This window comes from Amblyomma mixtum, chromosome 5, assembly GCF_055824585.1.
Source record: "Amblyomma mixtum isolate Tamu chromosome 5, ASM5582458v1, whole genome shotgun sequence".
Taxonomy (NCBI): Eukaryota; Metazoa; Arthropoda; class Arachnida; order Ixodida; family Ixodidae; genus Amblyomma; species Amblyomma mixtum.
Window position 1 is genome coordinate 135740623 of NC_143016.1, and position 13295 is coordinate 135753917.

A 13295-nucleotide genomic window follows, 5' to 3' on the forward strand; every position below is an offset into this window, starting at 1 on the left:
CTGTGCTTCTGTGGCCAAGGCTAGGCAGCAAAGCGAAGTATGCGTCCCCTTGCCTGCTGTGCGGAGAGGCGAAGGGGGTAAGTTGGCGGGAGGGTGCGGGGCATGCCACGGGGTCGCTAGGGCTGGGGTAGACCACTCCTCACGCCCAGACTTGGCTGTAGAACCATAAAAAGTTGTCCGGGAGCATATATTCTAAGAGCGCTTCGGTTATAGCGCTAATCACAGCTTTGGTGCAAAGTGGACGCACAGAAAAAAAAAGTGCACATTGAAGGCGTTAAGAGATTAACGTGCAGCGGAAGTACTGCGCTGTCCATTAATTTGTAAACGTAAGTATTCATAAAATTCTAGCGATCTTTGTATTTGTAAAGAAGCCAAAGAGCATATTGTTGATTGCTGCATGAGTTGTTTTTTTACATTATTTTTAAACTGACATATCTTCAAAGAATAAAGAAAAGAATTGCAAGAAACGGCCAGTGCCATCGTCCCAGTCTCTTTAGCTCTGAAAAAGCAAAACACACACACATGCACATGCTTAGATGGCCGTAATCACAAGTGGGGTAAGTTTTCAGCATCCCCTTATGTATGAATTGCGCTCTTCACAACACGCGTCGGTTTCCGCGGAACAGTCACTCCTTGTACGGCGGCACCCCAAATACGGCGCACACCTCCACGTTGCCCATGTAGTCCTCGGGGTAGCAGCGGAAGGCGCGGTAGAAGGCGAGCACGTTTCGCACGGCGATGCTGCACACCGTCCTGTCGTCGAGCCGGGGCGCCGAGGACGTGCGCGACGAGCCCAGCAAGTGCGAGCACCACATCCAGCAGTGGCGCTCGAAGAAGGCGCGCCGCTCCGGGTCGCCGCCGCTGAAGCCGCCCGAGTTCTCGACCGCGTCGTGCGCCAGTTGCAAAGCCCCGGCGTGGCGAAACAGAGCCATGGGCTTGGCGTCCCCAGCCAGCGTCGCGTTGGTGAGCGACTCTAGCTGGCGGTGGAGGCAGGCGAGAGTGGCCGCGAAGCGTCCCGAGGGCTCCGTGCCGGGGGGCGCGCGTCTCAGCGCGTCGAAGAGGACGTTGGCGTACGGCTCCGCCAGAAGGAAGCCCAGCGTCGGGAAGTTCACGAACGGCTCGGCGCCCGCGTAGAACAACGGGTGGGACACTCCGGCCGGCAACACACATTGGCGACGCCTACCAGCCACGGACACGTCTCGCACATCGTCTTCAAGACAGCGCGAGTGCCGTTCCGCCATTTTCATATCATCCTGAAGCACCGTGGTGGGCATCAGGCGGTTCACGTAGTAGTCGGACTGGCTCGGCATGGGCAGGTCCTTGTAGAGGAGCTCGAGCTGCTTGACTTCCTCGGGGGAGTTGGGGCCTAGGAGGAGCGTCACCTCGACGTCCTCGATTTGCTGCGCGGAGGAAGACCGAAGCTTCACAGTAAGCTACTCTAGAGCTATGATTCACCAGGGTTGAAATTTGGGCAAGTCGGTATTGATCCATAACATAAGAGTAGCGCAAAACTAGGACGACGGACAAAAGGGGAGAGAACACACACCAACAACACAGGCGCTGTAGTGCCTGTGTTGTTGGTGCGTGTTCTCTCCCCTTTTGTCCGTCGTCCTAGTTTTGCGCTACTCTCATGTTACTCTAGAGCGATATCTTTTTTCGTCACAGGAGACGCCATATGAAAGGCGTGTCGACAAGCATCGCTTGGGGGTTGAGGTAAGCGAAGCTGTAGTTTCCAGGAGAGACGGAATAAAATTAAAAAACCGGTTTGATCCGCGAGAGCTTTTCAGAGATTGTGTGAGGTACAGAAAAGTAAACAATGACGGGCGCTCAACATTAATCCTTATCCTCGATTATGCAGACCACTGGGGCTCTAGGTTCCTTGTTCCTATAGTTAACAGAATATTTTCAGTGCTTTAAGAGTTACACAACTTTTGGGGGCGCTCATAGGTGATGAAAAATATCAAGTCGAATGGACAACACAAAAACGGATGAAATGTCTCTCTGCAGCGTGCTGCTTGCTGTGTCAACTTGAGAGCGGTATTTTAATATTGCACTGAAATTCAATTCACACAACTACTGCCACGTAAACAGAAGGAGCGCGAAGCTTTTTTGTCTTCTGCAAAGGGCTGATAGAAAATGTTCTGAGACTAAGATGTCAACTTGCTATTTCAGGATGTTAGCTGTGCACCAGAAGCGCAGTATAAATATAAAAGTGAAAAGCGGAAGCCCCGTTTCTCCTTGCCTTCGCAGCTTAAAACTTGTCCTGTTGTTTTTGGAGTGTTTGAGGGCCAAAGAGAAACTTGCAGGAACATACGCGTCAACAGTGAGCTACGTCACAAGCAGTGAAATAAGAGGCCAATATAATGAGCGATTTTCTATTTTTGTGAACTGGTAAAACGTTGTTTTCATCCTCTCTATTGAGCCGTACGAGTTCCACACACACGCGTCACAATCACACACGCGCCTTTTTATTCAGAGGAGTGTGAATGTGTGTGCGTGTGTGTGCGCGTGCGTGCGTGCGTGTGCGTGTTTGTGGGTGCGTATGTGCGTGTTGGTGTTAGCAGCGGCCCTACACGCTCGGTATTTCTTGTGTTTCTCACCAATCTATCAACTTTAACGACATCTGCGCGTTGACCACTGTGCATTAGTGCCACCTAACGGATGCTGCTTGGCTCAAGACAGCGTGACCTTGTGCGCATGTGAAGACACTGCCCTGGTATTAGGCAAGTGTGTGAAGCTCTGCACTTGTCGAGTGGCGGCTTTACGTAACGTTACACAGTGAAGAAGGTAAACGAACGTGCTCGCAGTGATCACGAGCGCTTTCAGCCCACTACCCACTCTGTAAGCGCCACGGCCAGCTCGAGAACAACGGCTTTCGGAATGCAACACACCTGCAAGACCTCATGCAGAAGCCCTCCGCGGAACAGCCTCGCCGCCACAAGGGCAGCTTGGGATCGCAGCAGGTCTACGCCAATGGGAACGGCAGAACGGCCGCTGTGCGATCCCAGGATGGACGTCCACAGGAAGGAGTCCAAGGCCACTCCGTACTGGGACCCCTGGCACTCTCGGTAGCAGAACGACTCGACCACGTGCGTCACCGCGTCTGCTTGCATCCCTCGCACGACTTCCGCCTTCAAGGCCGGCAGAAGCGCGTGGAACAGCAACCAGAGCGAGCGTTTTGTTTTCGAGGCCGTCTTGAAAACGAAGTTGGTGAAGATCTGCAGGAAGGACAGGTCTCGCACTCGCACGAGCTTGGTTGGTTCCAGGGAGTCCGCCAGCTGCGGTGTATCGGTCAGTGCCTTGAGCCACGTCTCGCGCTCCCTGGGGTAGATTTTCTGAAAGAACTGCTTAGGCGGTAGCGCCACCGCTAGCTCGTCGTCGTCGTCGGAAAGGTTTGTGAGTGATTCGTCGATCAGCAGGAACTCGGTCAGCTGCGACGGGTGCACAGTGGCGCCGCTGGCGTTCAGCGCCACACCCAGCATGGCCTCCAGGTGGCGCGGCGGAAGGTCGAGCTGGTTGCGCAGCGAATTAGCGGATTTGATGAAGAGGTTGCCGTCGTAAAGGCGGATTTGGAAACCCAGCTCGATTCGGTGCTTCACGACAAGGCGAAGCATGAACTCCAGCGTGGATAGGTCGTGGGAGGATAGCTGCACAATGCCTTGCCAATGCGTCTGCAGTGTGGAGAAAAGGAAAGACAGAACTTTTTTGTATTTTTTTACGTGCGCGTAGCTTTCTGTCCGCGGTGCTAAGATATTCTAGTGTCGATGCAATGTGGACGCGAATGAAAGTGAGGCTATGCTTTCACATTCTGATTCATCATGCGATGTTACTCTGCACATACCACTGGGGGTTCAGCATAAGACCTATGCTGTCAAATATGCAGGAAAGCGATATTTTACGTAGGCTATGTTACCTAGAGACTACAGAACCGAATTATTATCGAAATACTCGGCCCATATGCGTTGATGACGTAGTGTGGAAGGCCTACTATCTGGCGATTTCTGGTGATATGACTGCCTTGATTATGATAGAGATGCACAACAGAGAGAAGGGAGGAAGTCGTGATGCTTGTAAATACAAAATAAAAAAAATGGCCAGGCGCTCAGGTGGTACGATGCATTGAACTGCCTAAGAAGAATGCGCCTTTAGCCTGATGGTATTCCAATTGATACTTTTCTCATTTGCAGCATCCCATTGCCTGAAAGGTTCGTCAATTAATTTCGCTTCACTCGGGCTGTCTTTTATAGCTCGCAAGTCATTTTTTTATACTTTTACATATATTGCATAGAACATATTTCGCGATACTTAGCGTGACACGTTGGATCAGCCGATGGCACGCCCTCGCTGACGTGTTACGCTGATCAGCGATCGCTATCCGCAGGCTTGTCCTCCGCATTCGCCGCTAGCTTAGGCGCGGCGTGCGCGCTATGCGTCCGTATCCACCAATGCAGATTTTCCCTCTAACCTCTCGTCAGAGGCCAGTTCTCGGGCTCAGTTCACTGCAGGCGCTGAAGCCTTCACTGGGAGGCCGCGCAGAGACACACACCTGCATTTTCTCCTAACGGCAATTACAGTGCTTGTGCACTAAAATGAACAAAGCCTCAGGAGTCAAAGGAGCCTCAGTCCGCTAGGCAATGCTCCGACAAGAAGACATCCTCATTTGGGCAAGTACGGTCATCGTGGGTTAAATACGGTATTCATTACAAATAACAAGCGGCAGTGAGGGGGGCAAACCGCACAACATTCGGAGCACCATGGGTTAATGCCCACATTCTTCATTCGATCTCGACTCTACATTCATAGATCTCTGGGAGCACTCATACCACTCCGGGCGCAGTGGTGCAGCGGTTAAGCGATGCGCCACTGACCTGGCAGGTGGCGGTTCCTGCCACAGCCACCCGTAGGGAGCGTGCGACCTGTGTTGCTCCTCCCGAGCAACTTCTCGCGCAGCTGGCGCGACGCTGCTCCTAACTTATCCCAATTACTACCGAGTAACTCGGGTAAGCTGAATAATTTCGACCACCTGGGCGCACGGGTGCCACAGAAATGCAAAACACGCCCGTGTGCTGTGCGCTGCTAGAGCGTGAGGGTGGAAGCTGCAAAGAGAGGGGAAATCGCAGCGCGTGCGCGCTGTGCTATCGTTCCACGCGGATGAGGCAATACGGGGGATAGTGGAAGCTGGGAAAAATAAATAAAAATTGGTTTCGATGAAAAATAAAAGTGAAGTTACTTTTCCACTTCTTGGTGCCCACCTCAGCGGCGCCGTGAGAGTAGGGAGGACGGAGAGAGTGAAAGAAGAGAGAGAGAAAGTGGCGCCATAGTGGAAGACTCCGCAATACTTCAGACCGTCTCGGGCTCTAACTTGCACAGACATCGCATAGCACTTGGGCGTCTTGTACGTTTCGCCTCCATCGAAACGGAGCCGCCATGACCGGGATGTGGCCACGCGAGTCCTTGGGCTCAGCACACAAATGCGCTAACCACCACGACACAGCGTCAGGTGCAGCAGGGAGAGGAACTGGCAGGGCCGACGCACTGGGCTCACGTAACAGGAAGCGGGTGCGAGAAAACACGATTTAAAGCGGTATAAGACAGCGAGGGGGTGTAGCCTTCAGTAAAGGCGCTGTTCGCAAACGTCACGTGAAGCCGTCGAAACGTACACGAGCTCGTGCAGCACAGCCCTCACTGGGATTAGCGAATCACGGGGCAGAGCATATAGATAAGCTGACAAAAAAACCTTTGCTGTATTTTCCCTGATGGCCTTTCACGGGTGATGTACCGTCTTCGCCAATAGTAACCAGGGTGCGTGCTTCGCTTCTGAGTTAGGTGGTACAGACTTCATACCACTTATGAAGCATTAAATCTATGGAAAGTAAAGGCGAGATCCTGTCCTCACTTCTAAACAAGTTGTTACCTTCTGGGAATCCATGTTGGCTTTAGAATACAAGCGAGAAGCAAAACATGAAGCCTGGTTACTTTTGGCAAAGACGGTACAATTATCACTTGGCTGTAGAAACTTTTTACCTTCTACACTCCCTAGCCTTATAAGCCCTGTCCTCATTCGCAATGTTTGGCGGCTTCTTCTCCCGGGAAGGGTTTGTATTGTCACCACTGGCCGCCCGCTTAAAGTCTTGCAAAAAAGCCTTCTTAGATATGAGCGCTTCTTCGATGGCTCTTACTATTAAGTCACGTCTTCTAACCCGAAAAAATTCCAGTAGAGTAGGCTCGGCCGTATATATACCCCACCTTGAGTATCGTGAGGACATTGCTGACGTCGTGGCGGAAGCTGGACGCCTCGGAAGGAGGTAAGAAGAGCCTGTGGCAGGTGGCGTAGAAGATGGCCGCTTTCTCCATGGCTCCCTTTTGCTGCTGCCCGGCGTCGCTGCCCGCCGCGGCGGCCCTCTCGAGTAGGGAGTTGGACGCGATGTGCTGGAGATGGAACACCTTCGAGCGATCCGCGACACCGGGTCCGCACAGGTGCTCGTGGAAGCCGTTGCAGGGCGGAAGCCGCGGCCGCGCGGAGCGACGCGCCAGGGCCATGGCGTCGTCGCAGGCCTGCGTGCTGCAGGGCGGCGCGTAGAAGCCCAGCACCGCCTGCGCCACCAGAGTCCCGACCACCACGAGCACTGTGATGGCGGCCACGACGACCGTCTCGGCGAAGATGAACTGGCTCCAGGGAAGGTGCTGGTTCAGCCATAGGATCCGAGGTGGGATCGAGTCCTCGGTGCCGGAGGACTCACTGAATGGGATGGCGGCGCTTTTATTATCAAGTGCAGGTTCAGGTTCGGGAGAGAGGAGTAGCAACATTTTTGCGCGAGCCTTAAAGCGCTCATGTAAGCGTCTGCTTCTTTGTAGCTTTTCTGAGCAGCTAGCATGCTGAATGTTACTGGGACACGCCTGTTGCAGCACCTGTAACAGCTTTGTTGGACCAGTTCTAGCGCTTCTAGCGACTGCCCGATTAAACATCACCCCGCGCCTGGGGTCGAACGACCAATTCAGACCGAATCATGCTTTCGCGAACGCGGCCTCCTTTCGCAAGGCAATATCAGCCAATATAAGCACATTGTAATCAGCATAGTGCATAAATGCTATGATAATTCGACTTAGATAACGAGCGTTAAAAAGCAGTAAAAAACTTACAGCTTGTGTTTATTTAGCGCCTTATAAACAAGACTGCGCAAGGCGCTAAATGGTCGGATATTGCGGCTATCACTGCTCCTTTTACCGTAAAAAGATTTATGAACTGGGAAAGAATGCCAATGGGTGGGTGGATGGATGGATGGATGGATGGACGGACGGACGGACGGACGGACGGACGGACGGACGGACGGACGGACGGACGGACGGATGGATGGATGGATGGATGGATGGATGGATGGATGGACGGACGGACGGACGGACGGACACGAACGGACGGACGGATAGATGGGGCTGAACCCTTTAAATCGGGCAGTGGCTCACGTCACCTATCTACGACTCGTCAAATTTCAGTTTTGTCTTGATTTTAGCCGCCAATCGGAAAACCTCCGCTTGGTTATTTCTGCCCGTTTAAAATCTATTTTCTCTTCCCTGTCCTTAAACCACACTACTTTCAATGAATCAGCCCCGATGCTTCCAACTGAAGGGTGAAGCCCTTTGCGCAAAAGTATCAATTGTCAAGCCGTTTCTACCACCTCTTCACATGCACCGCATAACGTGTCTAGTCCGCAATACTCCCGTCCTGGTCTCGGACAGCAAAGAGCTTCCCCTACAATTATCGTAGATATTTTCTTTGGCAATTTCCTACTTAAATATTCTGCATGTTCAGAGCGCCGATTTCGTTAGCGTCCCTGTTTTCCACACAGCCCTCTCTTCGTCTTTAACATTTTTCTTAACCGATAATCCCTGATTTGTCCCCGGCTGCAGTCCACATATTTGCTTGCCAGTTTTCTACTTTGCTTTCTCCACTTTGTGTCGACGTTCCTCATGTACAAGTAGCTGGAAACTTTCCTAGCCCCCTGCTTTTCCCCCGTTTCTCTCAATCGCTCCTCGAATTTTATCTTACTGCTAGCTTTGCTAATCGCGAATGGCACCCATCCCATATCACCCTGTGCCCCATGAGTTGGTGTATTGCCATGTGCTTCCCATGCAAGCCTCCCTACGTCGCGTTGTTGGATTTCTAACCTTGCTTGAGCCTTCGGTCTCATGCACAGGATCGCATTGCAGGATTGCTAGATCGATGGATGGATAGGCGGGTTCCCTTTGAAACGGGGTGGAGAGAGATGCCACCACGCTCGGCTTTTTTTCTTTATTTTTGTTTACATGTGCTGTAAATTGGTCTTAAAATTCGTCATTTTATTTAAATAGGTTTTACTACACTTCAAACCTTATGTTACTCTTATGCTTTTGAGCCACCAATCCTCCAATCACTCTCTGCTAACTTCCAGCGCACGATTATTTACATGACCATTGGTATCTTTAAACCCTAGGACCCCAGGAAGAGTGACTGCGCCAGCATCGACATCCGGATGGATATCGTCTAATTTGAGTATGAGGTGTTGAATTGTTTCTGCAGATTTACCACATACTGCACATGTGTCATGTTCGTTAAATATTTTTGTAGCTGCGCGTTCTAAGGGCCACTGATCTAGCTTCAAAGAGTTGGACACTTCCCCTTGAGTTATCATAGAACGGTTCCTTTCTGCTGTGCCGTTTCCATTATCGATACAATAATATTTTACTCATATAATATTTTACTCTGAGCTTCCCGTGCTTAGAATGATGCAGAGCCCATTTCTCCCGTACTGTTTCGTTTGTGGTTTTGCCGTGGGCACCAAGTGCTGATCTACCAACAGCTCTCCGATTTACTTCTAATCTCGACTGAACTTCTGCCCTTAAGAACACACCCGGAATTCCAAAAGTAAGCTGCGGCACCATTATTACTTTGCAAATACCTCTCAGTACTAGATATTTTTTTACCCCCATAATACCCTATGTTTTCCTGTCCCGGCATTTCTTCGCCCTTCGGCCCTAAGAGGCTCTTCATGCTTTTCCGTGTATATCTACCCTTTGTTTACCCATACTCCGAGATATTTGTATTCGGCCACCGCTTCGTACAGCCAGTGCCACCTAGCGGCGAGCTTGCTCACCGGCTTTCGCTGTTAGATGGGCGGAGGCTTCCTTCCAACGTGTCCTTTAATTCAAAGGCTTTAAGTAAAGACGGCAACAAACAGCCAGCCTGAGGGCTTCTGGCGGCTTTCACTTATTTACCTATTCCGGCTTCGCTCCATAGCCGAAAAAAACAGGAGTTTACATCATTTATTTGCTACACCAGCGCTGCCCTTCGGAAAAGCGGGGCTGAGAACCTACGCGGATAAAACTATGATCTGGGCTATTTGAACAAACAGACAGATATATACAACACTGTTCATACATGTCGGCCCCTTGGGGAATGAACATGTTCAACATAGACAGAAACGGCTATTCTAGTCTAACGTGGGCAGCGCGACAGTGTCCACCCTTACACAACAAAAGTTAATTCTGTAAGAAAGAGGGGGTACCTATTTTCAGAGCATCCCTCCCTCCCTCCCTCCCTCTTTCCCTCCCTCCCTCCCTCCCTCCCTCCCTCCCTCCCTCCCTCCCCCCTCCCTCCCTACAACACACCCTCAGCAGAAACACCACACTCCTTACCGACAAACCGACATCGAGCTAATACAACAGCACTGGCATGGCCAGCCCGACCGCGGCGGCCGCGTTTCGATGGAGGCGGAACGCAAGAGGCGCCCGTGCGCTGTGCGATGTCAGTGCACTTTAAAGATCCCCAGGCGGTCGAAATTATTCCGGAGACCTACATTACGGCACCTCTTTCTCTCTTTCTCCTTTCACTCCCACCTTCTTCCCTTCCCTTGCGGCGCGGTTCAGGTGTCCGCCTAGATATGTGAGACAGATACTGCGCCATTTCCTTTCCTCAAAAAACCAATTTACCAAGCACACACTGGCAAAGCAGCCGCAAAAAAACTTGAAAGAACACTCAATATCCGCATTAAACGTTAACGCGTCCCTTCAGTGACGTGCGGTCCTCTTTGGGAATTCCTTAGCTGACGCAGACACTGTTCTTTAACCGTACATAACGCTTAACCTATCCTTAATAGCACATTGCAATAGCTTTATAGGTCCCTCCCGTGCAAACACTCCTCTGTCGCTTAGGCTCTGCCTACAAGCCCATATATGCTGAATTGGCCATTCTGTACTTGGTATTCATAGATCGCGAGGAGTACTCATAGCAGTCCGGGTTCAGTGTTAAGCGATGCACCATTGCGCGAGAAATCTGTAGCGACCAATAATTAATTTAAAAGCCGCGTGCCACGGCGGGCGGTTTGCTCACAATCCGGTGGGCAAATTACGATGACATGACCAGGTCACGTGCCCTATAGGTGGCAGGTGGGCCACCTGCTTTTTCGGCACGCCAACGCCGCTGACGCCGGGGTCTCAGCTGAATGGGACCCTTAAGGCTATAGCGTTAAAAGTGATAGCGTTAATTTCATGAGCGCTGCGAAGTCACTTACTGCGTGCCTGTAGTCATGTTCACGCTGCTTGTCGAAGAGCAAAGGACTTTCTCTTCCTACGGCCGTAGTGATGCTCGCCGAGTAATTGCCTGATCTTCTTTGTGCCGAGAAGCTCCGCGAGCGCTCCTTAAAGAACACTTCCTCTTCTTCTGGCGATGTCGCCACGGTCCCACGAAAGTAAACGACTGTGTATAGCGAGACATTATCTTTACAATAAAGGTAGACATGATGGCACGGGAAGTGAATTGCAACGCGCTAGTCGGTTCTGAAAAAAAAAAAATACGGACGTTTAGCCCGGTCGCCAAATTCGAAGTAAATGCTTTAGAACTTCAGTTTCGCTTTCGGTTCGAGGCTCGGTTTTCAAGGTCAAGCACACTTCAGACAAAGATCGGCGAAATCGGACTTAAGCTCCGCCTTACGGGTCCGACACCAATGCGTTGAAGGGTTAATGTTTATATACATGCGGAACTGGCCGTTCCATGCTTTAGATTCATAGATCGCTGGGAGTGTCCATAACACGCCTGGCGCAGTAGTACAACGGTTAAACGGTGCGCCACTGCCCTACGAAGGCAGGTGCTCCCAGCGGTAGACTTTGTGTGACCCTGGTTGCTCATCCTGAGCGACTAATCATTATTTTAACTGCCGCTTGCTACGGTGGGCAGTTTGCTTACTATCCGGCGGGCAGGTTGTGACGAAGCCGCAAATATCACGTGATCTAAATGGTCCACTTGCTTCCTAGGTTGCTCTCAGAGGATCACCTGCCAGAGCCATGTCTCTGATTTTTCGCGCACAGCGGCGGCACCGGATTTTTCTGATGAACTAGGCTTTTAACGCTATAGCGTTAACAGAAAGTGACGAAATCTGTGAGGAAGCTTTGCTCTGTGGCCGCCATTCCCATGCTCCCTACGGCCTGCATTGTCATTCGAACCGATGCACTTGAAGGAACACGCCTTCTCCGACGCGTCAGTCGCAGTCCAGAAATTTGTCAAAACATCCATTGTGTGGCAGCACGCATCGTACAGCCAATTCGTATCCAGTGGATGCCACGTGACCTTCTGAGCTCCCAAAGCCGTGCAGACTATGCGGCGCGACAAGCGACATCAGCCCCGTCATTGCCTCGACTCCTTAATCTGGATGACGCCTCCCTTCTTTTAACGAGAAAGGAGCACCTATGCCGCCGCTCATGTGATCGCATCCCTCTGTGTGCCGCCGCGGTGGCTCAGAGGTTCTGCCGCTCGGCTACTGCCCCGAAAGACGCGGGTTCGATTCCGGCCGCGGCGGTCGAATTTCGATGGAGGCGAAATTCTAGAGGCCCGTGTGATGTGCAGTGTCAGTGCAGGTTAAAGAAACTCAGGTGGTCGAAATTTCCGGAGCCCTTCAATACGGCATCCCTCATAGTCTGAGTCACTTTGGGACGTTAAACCCTCACAAACCAAACCAAACTTAATTACCACCTCCGTGTATGGTAACTCTCTCCGCAGTCTTACGCGTGCAGAGGAGGTTGATCCAGGCCGGGGTTGCCTTCACACCTGCCGTAACTTGAAAGCAGCCTCAATTTCGAGACGCATCCCCGCCCGGGCGTCCTATCGGTAAATACCGAAATGCGGCGGTTGATATCCTCCACCTGCTGTGTGTTTGCCCGACACTGAAACCGACCAGAATCCGGCACCTGGCGGCAGCGGGTCTCTTGCCGACCAATCCTTCGTCATATATCTTTTGGACGCAGGGCCCGCATCATCGCTCGCGCCTCGACTCCATTAGATCGGCCGAACTTAGCGCGGTAGCGCTGCTTCACTAGCTAAGCTGAAAAACCCGGGGCATGTGTGAAGCCTCAATCTCTGATCTTTGACGGAGCTGGTGTGGGGCCGGGCCGCAGTCACCATTGAGCAGTCTGGGCTGGCCGTTATTCGTGGACATGGTTAGGTATAGCATACGCAGTTTACTAGGCGTCCTGGACAGGCGGATAGGTTACTCATGCGATTCAAGCCTGCTTGAAATGAGATGAAGAGGAAGGAGAGGTTGTAGACAAGGAAGAAGATAGTTTAAAAAATGCATTGCTTTTTGTGGGGTCTTCCGTGAAAAGAGCAGACGAAAGTTTATATGTCGCAAGAAGCCTGCGCTTCGCTTGTCTCAGTGGCTTATTGATTGTATGGAACGCGTCATGGGTTTTAACGTCTTGAAGCCGTAGTCTTGAAAGACGCCGTAGTGGAGGGTTCCGGATTGCTTTCGACCACCTGGGGCTCATCGAGTGCACTCACTTTGCACAGCGCAGATGGGCGTTCTTGCATTTTTCCTGCGTCAAAATGGGTCGCCGCAGTCGGCATTTGAACCTGGGACGATGGGTACGGATAAAAAACGACAAATTCACGGAGCTACCATGATGGGTTAGTCTTTATTAAGCTTGAAATGCTTTCAGCTGCTATTTTTCGGCAAATTCAGACGAAAATCATTCTGAAACCGCAGACCTGATCATTCTGTAGTTTACAGTCATAGATCGCGAGGAGTCCTCATACCACTCCTGGTGCAGTTTGGCAGCGATTAAACGATGCATTATTGCTTCGGCAGGTGGCTGTTTTCAATTCAGCCAGGGGTAAGGCTTGTGAGACCTGTTGCTTGCTCTTCCCGAGCAACCTCTCGTAGTCAATAACTAACTTAATCCTGCCGCGATGGGCACTTTGCCCACAATCCGGTGAGACGGTTGCCGCCTGCTACGGTGGGCAGGTTGCGGTGACGCCACAATGTCAGGAGACC

General features: G+C 51.5%; 1 protein-coding gene across 1 annotated transcript; it reads right to left on the reverse strand.

Annotated features, from left to right (window-relative positions):
• Positions 1–563: 563 nt before the first annotated feature.
• LOC149343858 (uncharacterized) lies at positions 564–10561 on the reverse strand. Its single transcript, XM_089542514.1, has 4 exons — positions 10545–10561; positions 6247–6739; positions 2892–3671; positions 564–1400 (listed from the first exon to the last, which is right to left on the reverse strand). The coding sequence occupies exons 1-4, from the start codon at positions 10559–10561 to the stop codon at positions 627–629; spliced, it is 2064 nt and encodes a 687-aa protein (XP_089398640.1). The 3' UTR covers positions 564–626.
• Between the last annotated feature and the right edge of the window lie 2734 nt (positions 10562–13295).

Excerpts from the sequence above, each read along its gene's own strand:
- LOC149343858 (XM_089542514.1), bottom strand. Across the intron at positions 3,672-6,246 it reads ATGTCCTCACGATACTCAAG|ACGCATTGGCAAGGCATTGT; the intron begins GTGGGGTATATA and ends TCCACACTGCAG. Across the intron at positions 1,401-2,891 it reads TTCTGCATGAGGTCTTGCAG|CAAATCGAGGACGTCGAGGT; the intron begins GTGTGTTGCATT and ends TCCTCCGCGCAG.